This window comes from Somniosus microcephalus, chromosome 13 (genome assembly GCF_052327205.1).
Source record: "Somniosus microcephalus isolate GS21.2 chromosome 13, FLI_Smic_1.0, whole genome shotgun sequence".
Taxonomy (NCBI): domain Eukaryota; kingdom Metazoa; phylum Chordata; class Chondrichthyes; order Squaliformes; family Somniosidae; genus Somniosus; species Somniosus microcephalus.
This window is the reverse complement of record NC_140999.1, coordinates 142,384,499-142,399,073: the sequence shown is the minus strand read 5'-3', so window position 1 is coordinate 142,399,073 and position 14,575 is coordinate 142,384,499. Positions and strand designations below refer to the sequence as shown.

The window sequence follows — 14,575 nt, the reverse complement described above, 5'->3', positions numbered from 1 at the left end:
TACCGAATTTCTCGCCTTAGATATCCAATGGTTAACGTGAAATTTGTAAAGGAGGGGTATTCATTCCAAATCCTCGCCATTTGGAGCAGACTCTGATTTATCTTTCTTAGGTCCAAAGTGGATGATCTCACACTGGTCCACATTGAACTCCATCTGCCACAGTTTTGCCCACTTACCTAATTTATCAATCTTCCTTTGCAACTTTCTGCTCCCATCTACACTACTTACTGTGCCACCTAACTTGGTGTCATCAGCAAACTTGGATATACAGCTCTCTATTCCTTCACCGAAGTCATTTATATAATTATATAGTGAAAAGCTGAGGCTCTAGTATAGATCCCTGGGGGACACCACTAGTCACATCCTGCCAATTGGAGTACACAACAATTATCCTCTACTCTTTGTCTCCTACCTCCTAACCAATTCCTACCAATTTTCTGATTGGATGCACAGAAAATGTTCATCCTCCATTCAACCTTCTGATTGGAACTCAGACCAAGGGGGGGGGGGGAAATCTCCAAATGCCTGCCATCGCAGCTCACCACATCCCCAGCACGATTAATTCATAACCAGCACAGTGCTGATTTACCAAACTATGCTAAGTTGACTCCAGTTAAAAGATAATCGGTGCCATTTTAGTAAAGCAAAACTTGGAAGAGTAGCATGTCTCAGTGATGTTTTTGCAACATAGATTATTTTTTTAGATGCACTACTAGGTGATGATACTGCTTAAAATGTAACTTCTATTCAACAAACCTTGTGCTTGAGATGCTGTTGTAACAGGACATTACCTTAAGGTGGCAATATTGATCTGAAACTCCTCAGTCTGAGCCGCTGTATCAGATTTAGGAAAAGGGGTATTTTTACATTGCACATGAAAAGATTTTGAGATATAAAGGCGTATTGCTAGTTGCAGTGTGGTTTGTACTTACACAGGACTGAATACAGTGTTGCAAAGCAGAAATAAGTTAAAAGCAATGCTAGTTCAGTCTGACTTCTAATGGATTTAGGTCTAGTTTAGGTCAACCAAAGGAAACATAAGAACATAAGAAATAGGAGCAGGAGTAGGCCATACGGCCCCTCGGGCCTGCTCCGCCATTCAATAGGATCATGGCTGATCTGAATCTAGACTCACGTCCACTTCCCTGCCCTCTCCCCGTAACCCCTTATTCCCTTATCTGCTAGGAAACTGTCTCTCTCCATTTTAAATTTATTTAATGTTGCAGCTTCCACAGCTCTCTGGGGTAGCAAATTCCATAGATTTACTACCCTCTGAGTGAAGAAGTTTCTCCTCATCTCAGTTCTGAAAGGGCAGCCCCTTATTCTAAGATTATGCCCCCTAGTTCTAATCTCACCCATCAGTGGAAACATCCTCACCGCATCCACCCGATCAAGCCCCCTCACAATCTTATATGTTTCGATAAGATCGCCTCTCATTCTTCTGAACTCCAATGAGTAGAGGCCCAACCTACTCAACCTTTCCTCATGCGTCAACCCCCTCATCTCTGGAATCAACCGAGTGAACCTTCTCTGAACCGCCTCGAGAGCAAGTATATCTTTTCTTAAATATGGAAACCAAAACTGCATGCAGTATTCCAGGTGTGGCCTCACCAATACCCTGTATAACTGCAGCAAAACTTCCCTGTTTTTATACTCCATCCCCCTTGCAATAAAAGCCAAGATTCCATTGGCCTTCCTGATCACCTGCTGTACCTGCATACTAACTTTTTGTGTTTCATGCACCAGGACCCCCAGATCCCTTTGTACTGTAACACTTTGCAGTTTCTCTCCATTTAGATAATAACTTGCTCTTTGATTTTTTCTGCCAAAGTGCATAACCTCACACTTTCCAACATTATATTGCATCTGCCAAATCTCTGCCCACTCACTTAGCCTGTCTATGTCCTTTTGCAGGTTTTTTATGTCCTCCTCACTCATTGCTTTCCCTCCCATCTTTGTATCGTCTGCAAACTTGGATATGTTGCACTCGGTCCCTTCCTCCAAATCGTTAATATAGATTGTAAAGAGTTGGGGTCCCAGCACTGACCCCTGCGGAACACCACTATTTACTGATTGCCAGCCTGAGAATGAACCATTTATCCCAACTCTTTGTTTTCTGTTAGATAGCCAATCTTCCACCCATGCCAGTATATTACCCCCAATCCTGTGATTTCTTATCTTGATCAGTAATCTTTTGTGTGGAACCTTGTCAAATGCCTTTTGGAAGTCCAAATACACTACATCCACTGGTTCCCCTTTATCCACCCTGTATGTTACATCCTCAAAGAATTCGAGCAAATTTGTCAAACATGACTTCCCCTTCGTAAAACCATGCTGACTCTGTCCTATTAAATTATGTTTATCCAAATGCTCTGTTACTCTTTCCTTAATAATGGACTCCACCATTTTGCCAACCACAGGTGTTAGGCTAACTGGTCTATAGTTTCCAGCTTTTTGTCTACTTCCCTTCTTAAATAAGGGTGTTACATTAGCAGTTTTCCAATCTGCTGGGACCTTTCCTGAGTCCAGGGAGTTCTGGAAAATGATCACCAATGCATCCACAATCCCTACTGCCACTCTCTCAAGACCCTAGGATGTAGGCCATCAGGTCCGGGGGATTTATCCGCCTTAAGTCCCATTATTTTACTGGGTACCATTACCATCTCCTTAGTGATTTTAATCGTGTTTAGCTCCTCCCCCCCCCCCCCCCCCATTGCCCCCTGTTTGTCCAGTGTTGGGATATTTTTAGTGTCCTCCACTGTAAAGACTGATACAAAATATTTGTTCAGTGTCTTTGCCATCTCCATGTTCCCCACCACTAGTTTCCCAGTCCCATCCTCTAAGGGACCAACGTTCACTTTAGCCACCCTTTTTCTTTTTATATAGCTGTAGAAACTCTTGCTATCTGTTTTTATATTTTTTGCTAGTTTATTTTCATAATCTATCTTCCCTTTCTTAATTAATCTTTTAGTTATTGTTTGCTGGCTTTTAAATGCTTCCCAATCTTCTATCCTCCCACTAGATTTGGCTAATTTATATGCCCTTGTTTTCAGTCGAATACTATCCTTTATTACTTTACTAAGCCACGGATGGCTGTCTTTTCTTTTACTCCCCTTTTTCCTCAGTGGAATATATCTTGAAAGATGTGAAATATCTCCTTGAATGTAGACCACTGCTCTTGTACCGTCTTACACTTTAATCTGTTTTCCCAGTCCACTTTAGTCAATTCTACTCTCATACCTTCATAGTCTCCTTTATTTAAGCTTAGTACGCTGGTTTGAGATCCAACTCTCTCATCCTCAAACTGAATTTGGAATTCAACCATATTATGGTCACTCATTCCAAGGGGATCCTTTACTAGGACATTTTTTATTAATCCTGTCTCATTACAAGGACCAGATCTAAGATTGCCTGCCCCCTGGTTGGTTCAGTTACATACTGCTCAAGGAACCCGTCCCTAATACACTCTATGAACTCTTCCTCAATGCCACTCTTAGACATATCTCATAGTAAAAAGTATTGTTACAGTTCTAAGTCTCCCTGGGGGAGGGGATTTTTAACCCCCCAGGACTGGCAGAGAGGGGTTAAATTCTTAAAAATCTGAAATCTGACCCCAACCCGTTGCGAACGTGCCTCCTTCCAGTTTAACCGGGGTGGGTTGGGAGGATCGAGTAACCTGCTCTCGGGAGGTAAGTCAGTAATTTAAATATGTTAATGAGGTTGTGTGCCTCAGATTTTAGCAACCTTTAGATTTAACGGCTTTTAGATTTCCCAGGGCTCAGCAGCTGAAGGGTGGCGTGAAGGGCTGGATTCAGCAGGTAATTGCCTTTCCAGCACTGCTTGTGGGCCAGGAGGAGTGCTTCCGCCCTGGTCCCCAAAACTAACTTACCATAATCGGCCTCCCTCCCCGTGATCCGATGCCCCCCTCCCCGACCTCCAGGTAGCCCCCCACGATCTGATGCCACCGCCCCCCCCCCCCCCCCCCCAACCCTGTCTCCAGGCCCCCCACCATGATCTGATGCACCCGTCCCCCCGGTCTCCAGGCCCGCCCCCCCCCGGTCTCCAGGCCCACCCCCCCCCCCGGTCAGTGTGCCGGGGAACCTTGATGTGTGGATCCCGAGTGGTAATTCCACCCAAGTTGAGAGATAGAGTACTCAATGAGCTTCATGAGGGTCATCTGGGAGGGGTAAAAATGAAGAGCCTCGCCAGGGCGTTTGTGTGGTGGCCGGGAATCGATAAAGAAATCGAGGATATGACCAAGAGATGCACAGGATGCCAGAAGGTCCAAAACGCTCCACCTCAGGCCCCGCTACATCCATGGGAGTGGCCCTCATCTCCATGGCAATGGGTACACATTGATTTCGCTGGTCCATTTATGGACTCAATGTTTCTAATCGCTGTGGACGCCCATTCGAAATGGCCAGAAGTCATTAAAATGTCCTCCACCACCACGGAGAAAACTATTGCAGTCCTAAGGACCATCTTCGCCAGGAATGAGTTGCCAGAACAGATCTGTTCCGACAATGGCCCACAGTTTGTGTCTGAGGATTTCCGGAGGTTCCTGAAGAATAATGGGGTGAAACATTACACATCTGCCCCATATCATCCAGCCACAAATGGATTGGCTGAGAGGTTTGTTCAGGCCTTTAAAAAGGCCATAAAGGCAATGTATAATGACGACATACCACAGCAACACAAGGTGGATAACTTCCTGTTTGCTTACCGGAATGCGACACATGCAGTAACCAACCAAACTCCAGCCGTACTGTTTTTCAACCGGAGACTAAGATGTCGCTTGGATTTGCTCAAACCAAACATAAGACGAGATGTTGAGGATAAGCAGTTCCAGCACATAAATGAGAAGCCAACCAGGAGCTTCAAGATAGGGCAACCAGTCTTGGCCCGCGACTACCGAACAGAAAAATGGCAGCCAGGCACAATATGCACACAGCAGGGACCACTAATGTACACAGTGGACGTTGGAGAGAGCATCGTGAGATGCCATGCTGACCAGATTCTAGAGTCACAGGAACAAGCCAAACCTGTACCACAAGCATGTGCACCTGGTAATGAGCCCGAAGTACAGATTGCGTCTACCTCAGAAGCAGGGGTATTGGAAGCTGACGAACCAACCAATGACAATGAGCCAGAATTGACTCCACCGCCAGAACAGGATACTCGAGAAAGGCGCTATCCAGTCCGGATCAGGAAGCCTCCTCAAAGACTGAACTTATAAATGACTATTCCAGTTGATGTATATATTACTGAGGAAATTGTAATTGTAATTAGTTATTATTTAGTTGTTAAATTAATGTTATGTACTGTTTATCTAAAAGGGGAGGAATTGTTGTGTATGTCCCTTTAAGGGAATAACTGGTCTTAGACTGCAGTACCGGCAGTGACCACCCCTGTATAAAAGGCCCTAGCAGGCTTCTGTAGTTTCAGTTTCAAGCTGCCTCTTGTTCAGTAAAGTACCTGTTAAACTGTTCTCCTGAAGTCCGTGTATTATTGAGGCGCGGACTTTACACCCACCTGCCGGACATCCTCTCAATCTGCCCACCCTCCCAGCTCCCTGACTGCCTCCCCCTAAATATCGGAGCCACTATTTCTCCCGGCAATGTGTTTATCGTCCTGCTGTAAAAGTCTTGGTAAAATCATGTACTGTATGTGATGATGTATGTGATCAGCTAGTAGAGGATTTTCTTTTAACTCTACATTGAATACTTAACAACAAATTGCATTTATATAACACCGTTAATGTAGTTACTGTTGCAATGTGCTTCACATCGGAGAAAAGGGAAGGGTCAGACACCAGTATTAGAGGGCTACAAATTAGGGGAAGTGCATGATTGGTCGATATATTTTGAGGAGGTGTTTTTAAAAGAGAAAAAAATTAGGTCTGATTCATTTTGACCCAAGCACAAAGCTTTGATTAACCAGTAAAGAACAGCTGGTGCCAGGGGACTGCAACTTCTTTCTTCCAGCATTTAAATGCTGACCACATTATTGTCACCATTTTGTGTGTAAATTCTTGGTTAGATTGCTTAGTATTCTAGACTGTTCTGGATTAGTACAGTTATAATTCGGGGAACTTTAAAAGATGGATCAGAATCTAAAGTCTAAAAATTTATCAGCAACTTTTCATGATTTTTGATAATTTTTTAGAACGCAGGAACCCTAATAACAATCGCTGTACAGTCTCTGACATTAGTTGGTATTTTGTTGCAAACATCCAACCTCAGTTTAAATATTTTTATTTGTGTGCAATGTTTCTAAATACAGTGACCAAATACCATTCCCTAGCTGTAAACTGTTACAGAAAAGCTAGACATTTCCCCAAATGCAGAGAAGACTGATAATAGCGACAATTTACTTTTATAGCCCATTTAACATAATAAAATGTCCCAGGATGCTTTACTGGGGTGCGAGGGGAGAGGAGTGCAGGGGTGTGATGGATAAAGGCTCTTAGGAGGGGGAAAGTTGTGCATTAGAATTAGTAGAGTGGAGAGGGTGTGTTGGGATGTAGAAGGTTGCATAGGTAGAGAGCAGCAAGGCTGTGGAGGGATTTAAAAATGAGAATGACAATTTTAAAGTCAATGCACTCGAGGATCGGGTTGACAGGAGTCAACGTGAAAATTAAGTCTCTTTCAGAAAACAAACTCCAGTTGAGAACAACATTTTCTAGATGCTAACATTTGTAGACTATATGGTAAATACTGGCCCAATACAACAAACGCAATTTAGTGAGTTCCTGATTTCGACTGTGCTATTGGAGGGAAGGTTCAGAGCACAGACAGAAAATGCTGATTTCCAGCATCCGCAGTATTTTGGGCTTGTACAGAATAATGAGTTGGCTGTTTCACACAGGAAAAGCTTGCAGATAAATCACTCTGGAATGCTATCATGCATCTCCTAGCAACCATCTTAATAGTAACACTGGCAGAGGCCTGGGAGCACGTTACTCTCTGTCTTCAGGACTAGGTAATGTTATATGGTGCAGGAGGACCAAAAATAAAAAAGGCCAATCAAAAAAGTAAGCAACTCTTTTTCTAACATATGGTGCAAATGGACTCTCAAAATTTCAGGTACTGTTGAGACGTCAAACATAAAGGATTTTGCTTCCAGAATTTGAACAGGAGTACAGTTCTGCTTCAAATTAGTTGATATTGGCTACAGACTAAAACCCAACTCCCACTGGAATGATTCAGTTTTAGGGGACGCCTAAACAAACATGCAGGGAATGACCTGGACTCTCAGTATTAAAACAATCATTCCACATAGGTTACACAGGTTTAACTCCCAGCAGAGAGCAATGGTTTCATCTGCAAGCCATATGTGTCATGATTTTAGCCGTTCACAAATCCTATTGTATGTATAGAGCTAATGCAGTTTAATTGATATTACTGGGTTTTGTATCTTTTTAAGAATATATTTATTTATGTTTTCTTTCCCTCTTTTACTTCATGCCTCCCCCCTTTCCTAAACATACTCCCTGACTGGAAGGCTAGGCAGCCAACCAGTAGTCAAGCCTCTGCCAATTCCACTCTGGAGCCAGTCACTAAGGGATGTATGAAAGCTGTGTGGGTTTTCTTGCCCTTCCATATTCTCTTCCCTCCCCTGAGAGATGCCTTTTATCCCACTCAGCATTTTTCCAATAGACTATGTGAGATCAGTTACTCAACACACTGAGAATTGTGGAAGTAAATCTCTGTCCTAGAACTTCACGCCACATTCCATTGTACAAAAGCACACTACACCTCAAGCCCACTCTCAGTAGTATCACTTGAATTTATAGCATGTAGGGTTATCGGCCATCTGGTTTTAGACCAGTCAGGTTTTTAAGCAGGCTGCCCAAATCACAATTACCCAGGGGGCCAATGATGAGAACTGATGGACAATGCAACCTAGCCATGCAATTACTAAGGTAATGTAATCATCAGTTCTTGAGTAATGATGTAAGGTTACATGTGATATTTTAGATGTTAGATTTCTCCTATGTTCACTAAGCATAATCTGATAATCTATGTGTATGAGAACAATCCGATGGAAACATAACATTGTAGTATTACAAGAAAAAGAGTAAAGACTGGCTGAAATTAAGCAATATTGAATGCAATTATTGTTGTCTGTATGGTCAGCCTCTAATGAGTAAGAAGCATTCATTGAGTCTGGTAAAACCAATATTTTGTCCATATCGTTTATAAGGCATTTTACATCCGTGTTTGCTGTGCTGAAGTATATCAAGTAAATGATTGCTGTAATGATTCTGGGGATAAGGTTGGTAATTCACTGATGCATTGCAATACTCTTTTTAATACTCTGACAGAAGGGAAATGTTAGTCAGGTTTATTTAGTGTGATATCACCTGATGCACACTACTAGGGACACTGTCTTAGTTGATGTAGAATATTTACTTGGACAGGAGCACAACTACTGATTTAGTTTTATATTTGGAGTTATAGAGAAAGATTTTTTCTAAATATTAACTGTGATGGAGATGACATGTCCTTTCACATTCTGCACATCAATTTGAAGTGGTCTAAAATAGTACATGGTGTGGAGATGCCGGAGTTGGACTGGGGTGGACAAATGTAAGAAGTCACACACCTGAAGAAGGAGCAGCGCTCCAAAAGCTTGTGATTTCAAATAAAGCTGTTGGACTATAACCTGGTGTTGTGTGACTTCTTACATAAAATAGTACAGGTTGAGCATCCAAAATCTGGACTTCTGGAATCCGGACTCTGGGACGATTGGTGGCAGGGTCGTCCGAAATCCGTAAAATGTTCCAGAATCCGGTACTCCGGATTTTGGATGCGCAACCTGTACTTCAAAAAGCCATTAACTTTTGTTGTCTTTTTTTGAAAAATCCTATGAAAAATGCGAGTGATGCAATAAAACTTTAGTGTTGTGTTTTATCCTCCTTAATCTGCACAGCTCCACTAAGTGTTTCTGCCAGGCTGCGGCCACGGCACCACGCCGCCATGGTGGCCTAGTGTGGGCCATCGGCTGCTCTGCAGAGCTCACAGCGTCCCTCCCCTTTAACAGAAGGGGAGGGGCGGAGAAACACGTCAGCGCTACGCGGAGCGGCCCAGGCATTTCCGGACTCGGAACATGTTTCTGATGTCCGAAGTCCAGAAACGCCCGAGCCCAGGTTGCGATATTTCCAGACTTCGGGCATCAGAAACACATTCCGAAGTCCGGAAAAATACGAAAACTGGCTTGGCCTCGGTCCCGAGGTTGCCGGATTTTGGACGCTCAACCTGTAATGTACTAGGTCAATTTACATATTACAATATTTGTATATAGATGATTGATGATTGGCATGATATACATTCATGAATGATGCAAAATCCCTGCTACTTTTCCTAATTTGTGTACATATGTTTATGCTCCTGCATGAAATACTGTACACAAATTCCACTTCATGTTTCAAACTTTATTACTTAAAATGTGTAAATGACAGAACCATTTAACCATATTGAGATGTGGCTTTGCGTGTGTGCATGCATTTATATATTTATTTATATAGTCAGTTGCTTTTCCTACAACATATAGAAGGAATTATTTGAAAGATTTCAGTTGTAACTTTCAACATAGTAAGTATTGATTCCAACCCACAACCTGAAACCTGTATGTTAATGCGCTTAAATCAGCATTTAGTGAAACAGTTTGTTTGCAAATAGGATTTTCCTGTTTGTAAAAGGAATAAACAGCAATGACACTGGGCTGCTAATGCTTTCATGGTGTAGTGGTAAATAGTACAAGTCCTCAGAATGTTTGAGACTCAAGACCACTGATCTGATATGTCGTATTGCTGTCTGCTCTCAGCTCAGGTTCCTTGGCAGGATATCCATTAAAGGTGAAACCATCCAACTCACCTTTGGAAAGAACTTCTGGTCCAATAACGCTTTTGAATGCAATTCCATAAGAGAAGGGTAGACACTATTGCTAAGATAAGAATGCCAAGAGGGGGCAAATTAGGCTTCACTGGTCACATTTAAAAGTTTATCTGTAACTTAGCATTCTGTATCTAAACTGTAACCTGGTATATTGAAGAAAAACATTCCCTTTGGATGTATTACATCAATACTTACTTCCACGTGACTTCCAGCTGAAGTTTAATAGTGCCTAGGTCAGTAATATCCACAATCATTATCTGAGGTTGTGCAGTGAAGAAATCCGCACTTTCACAAGTCACTGTTCCAACCAAAACAGTCATCAGCCCCTTCATCTCAGCTACCTACGGAGAAAAAATTCTGTTCAAGTAACCTTTTCCACAACTCTCTAGATACATTTGTATGAATCAGAAATGTAAGTTTACAATATTCAAAGAATTGTTCTAATTTACATACAACTTATTAGGACTGGCAAAAGTTGTGAACCTGTTTCCTTGTATATAAATGTATAAGCCCATATTCAGAAGGGAGTACACTCAGTCCAATTTTGCAATTCTTAGTTAAGATTTATGGCTCTTCTGAACAGTATTTAGAGATGCAAGTGAAGACCAAGTATAATAAGCAAATATCAGAAGAAATGAAACAGAGCAGCAACAAATAATTGGAAATACAGAGAGGACCGCAACTGATAACATAGTTAATTCTCGGAACTATGCTCCTGCTTATATGGAGACACCTGTGACATCTAAACTGTCGGATAGAGGGGGTGTAGTTGATGTAACGTGAATTGTTTATGAGACTCTCCTGTTTGTGTCTTACCTGGTTTATTGCCCATTTTACTTCATAACCTTATGACTAATCTGTAAAATTCCCGATTCTGATTTGATTATCCAGTGCATATACCAAATTGTAAATCCTAACGTCAAGACCAAAGCAGTTATACAGATGGCCCAGACAAGTTCTTGTCTACCTAGATGTCACATGCACATTACTACAACAACAACGTTGTATTTACTGTATATAGCGCCTTTAACATAGTAAAATGTCCCAAGGCGCTTCACAGGAGTATTATAAGACAAAAAATTTGACACCGAGCCACATAAGGAAAAATTAGGGCAGGTGACCTAAAGTTTGGTCAAAGAGGTAGGTTTTAAGGAGCGTCTTAAAGGAAGAAAGGGAAGTAGTGAGGTGGAGATGTTTAGGCAGGGAATTCCAGAGCTTAGGGCCTTGGCAACAGAAGGCACAGCCTTAACAAGACATCTATGTTCATTATGGTATTACCAATTATTGGAGATTAACCAACATCATGTAAAACAGCCAGACACTAAATTGGGCACTGGGATTACTTGCCACAGCACAGAACATCTGTGCACAAGGAGTTGTTTGTTAATAGTGACACATGTTCATCTAAATGCAATATTGTGGTCAGTAGTCCCTTCAGCAACATCATTACTTATTAGTCATTGCTAATTACTTCAGGTTGTTTTCACAGGTAATCATTTCTAAAATCACACTGTAACAAAGGCCTCACTGTCTAAATCAAAAACATGGTTAATGATCACAATGCTCTATTAATATATTGTATCCTCATTCAACTTCATGTATGTCGAGATGTTTATTTTATGGTATCTAATCCTGTTGCCTCGTTCAGTGCACCGTGTTTATGTGATACGGTGTACAGTTCCAGAATTATAAGGAACTATCTGCTGTTTGGCAGATAATTTGGCCTGTTTTATTGCACCATAACATTTTGTCATTTGGGTGCAATTACTGGAAAACTAAACACTTGTCCAGTTGCCAAAAGGTTAGTTGTTTTCTAGGGACAGATAAACCTAACCTTGTGCTTTTGAAAAGTTTCTGAAAGAAACAAATTATTAAAGTTTTTTATTTGGTTTTACATTTGGTTAAAAAGGTAGACTAATGGGATGTAAGGGCTCTCTTACTTGGGCAATCTCAACCCAGTTTCTAATTAACGTAGGTCCACAGCATAAAATATAATCATAAGTGCCCCTCCAGATTCTCTTTCCTCCCATTAGAGGCACCTTTCACTACACTCAGGATTTCTCCAATAGATTACGTGTGATCAATTACTTAACTGCTGAAAATTGGCCTTCGAGAGATTGCAGGAATGAGTGGTGAGAGAAATGTAATAAATTCTCACAGGTGTAATCTGGCAGGGGTTAAGGCAATTCATTGGTGGAAACAGCAGGAGCTTTATCTGTATCTGGTCCATGCTATGTCTTACCTAGGAATACTTAATGCTGATACTCGATACACATTTTAATAAAAATTTACCAAAAAAATGCATTCTTCTGTAAGTTTACAAATAAGCACCTTTATTTCAATGTCTTCATTAATGTGAGGAAGGAAGGCCATCTCTTCTTCATCCCATGTTTGTCTGTCATCAGCATCAATCTTTCCTTTTAACTTCCACCTCTGTCGACCATATCTAATCAATACCTGTGTAAAAATCAAGAGGGTCGTTTTTTTTCAGAGAACGACCTTACAGTGAGGCACAGAGTTTTCACTTCAAAACCCAACGAGAAGTTTGATTATAACTCTGTGCAACGAGTAATGTTGGGTAGGTATATGTTGTTTATATGAGGTTATAAAACCAATTTAAATAGAAAAGCATTGCAATTAACACATTACAGGACAGAAATTCTAGAACAGGCTCCCCAATGGCTTAGCAAGTATATCCAGTACGTAGCTCAGCTACCCAGACTAGTCATAGAATCATATGGCACGGAAGAAGGCCACTCAGCCCATCGAGTCCGTGCTGGCTCTCTGTAGAGCAATCCAGTCAGTCTCATTCCTCTGCTCTATCCCTGTAGCCCTGAAAGTTTATTTCCCTCAAGTGCCTATCCAGTCTCCCCTTGAAAACATTGGGCTCCATTTTGTCAATGGGGAGCTTTTGGAGGCGGGACTCCCACTTTTTGGGTTGTAGTCCCACCTCCATCGACTTGTGGCCTACCCACGCTATTTTCCCTTGATGGACCTTGTTAATTGGCCTGCTGAGCCCGCTGGACTTAAGGGACACCTGGTTACTGGTGATGTCAGCGATTGACATTTCATCGAGCTTTTGACAGATGAAAAATCAGCGTTTGACAGCTCTGTGAAGCTGTCAAACACTGACAATCTGTCTTCTAACTTGAGTCCTTCTACTCAGACTTAGAGAGCTCGCCAGACCAGAAAGCAGAGGCTGCAGCTTTTGACAATTCAGCGGCCATTCTGCTTTCTGTGCCGGCGAGCTGAGGGACTCCTGAGAACTGAAGGAAGGAAGCCTGCAGGAGAAAGTAAAGGTAAGTAAAACTTACTACAGGAAACTCTCTTTTAACCGGCAAAATTCAGGAGTAGGTTCAGGTAAGTTTTACTATATATTAGTGGCCGTGTAACTGGGGTTCTTGGATCTGTGGCCGTGTAACCGGGGTTCCTGCACCTGTGGTCATGTACGGGGCTCTCGTACCTTGGTAAGTATACCTCTCTGTAATCCGGACTTTTTGATCAACCGCCACCACGCCGGTCCCGTTGGTGCCGGATAAAAAAGAGTTTCCTGTAAAACACTTTACACTTACCTCACACACTTACCTCTGCACACATGCACCCATCACTCACCTGCACAACGGACATCTCGACCCCTCCAACCCCTGCAGACCAACCGTCCGCCTCGCTAACTTGGCGTGGTTCGGAGCCGTCGGACAGCCCACACTTCAGGGCTTAAAAATAGGGATTAGGCAAAAAACTACCTGTTAACAGGCAGTTAATTGGCACTAATCCCCTTCCCGCCTCGGGGAGGCGGCTCCCAGCACAGGTCGGGTACCCGCCTCCTGGGACATTGGCACGGGGGCGGGTTGGGTTCCTGCCCCCCCCCCCCCGATTCTGCAATTTTCCCACCACTCCCGCCTCCTCGGGGCTTGGAAAATCGAGCCCATTGAGTGTCTCCGCTTCCACCACTTCCATCGGCAGTGAATTCCAGGTCCTCACCACTCGCTGCGTTAAAGTTTTTCCTCACATCCCCCCTGTATCTCTTGCCCAAAACCTTAAATCTGTGTCCCCTAGACTCGTATCATCAACTAGTAGGAACAGCCTTTCCCCGTCTAGCCTATCCCAACCCGTCATAATCGTGTACACCTCTATCAAATCACCCCTCAACCTCCTTTGCTCTAATGAAAACAAATCCAACTTCTCCAACCTGTCCTTGTAGCTAAGATCCCCCATCCCCGGAACCATTCTGGTAAATCTCCTCTGTACCCTCTCAATGGCTTTCACATCCTTCCTAAAGTGTGGTGACCTAGGAAAGTCTAGGTTTGATTCTCCAGTCTGCACTAAATTAGCTGATGTCAGCCAGGGAACTGATAGAGGTCTTATAATTAGCCTCAGTACACCTGGATCAACCAACAGAAAATGAACCAGGTCCCCATTCCTGATCATTATCTAATATCTCTTAGTGCGTGCATGTCAGATGATGACACACTTCGGTCAGTTGGGTGAAGTGTCGGAGGGTGCCTAGCACCTGTGGAATTATATCCCAACGAGGATCACTTCAGGAGGAAGAAAATTAGGGCCAAAATTCTATTACATCATCTTAAATAAGAACTGAGCTACAAAGAGGCCTGAACAGAAACACAAAATAAACAAGAGAGGTTTGTTAGTTTCCTTCATTTTAAGTAAAGTATTAT

At 42.5% G+C, this 14,575-nt stretch overlaps 1 protein-coding gene across 2 annotated transcripts in view; it reads right to left on the bottom strand.

Annotated features, from left to right (window-relative positions):
- Nucleotides 1–14,575, bottom strand: part of ripor3 (RIPOR family member 3) — a 217,098-nt gene that overhangs the window by 49,880 nt on the left and 152,643 nt on the right. For both annotated transcript variants that reach the window (XM_086005315.1, XM_086005316.1), the window contains exons 10-11: nucleotides 12,231–12,356; nucleotides 10,095–10,240 (exon numbers count right to left, since the gene is read on the bottom strand). In XM_086005315.1, coding sequence (XP_085861441.1) covers nucleotides 10,095–10,240; nucleotides 12,231–12,356 — 272 coding nt within the window. The remainder of the gene's footprint in view (nucleotides 1–10,094; nucleotides 10,241–12,230; nucleotides 12,357–14,575) is intronic.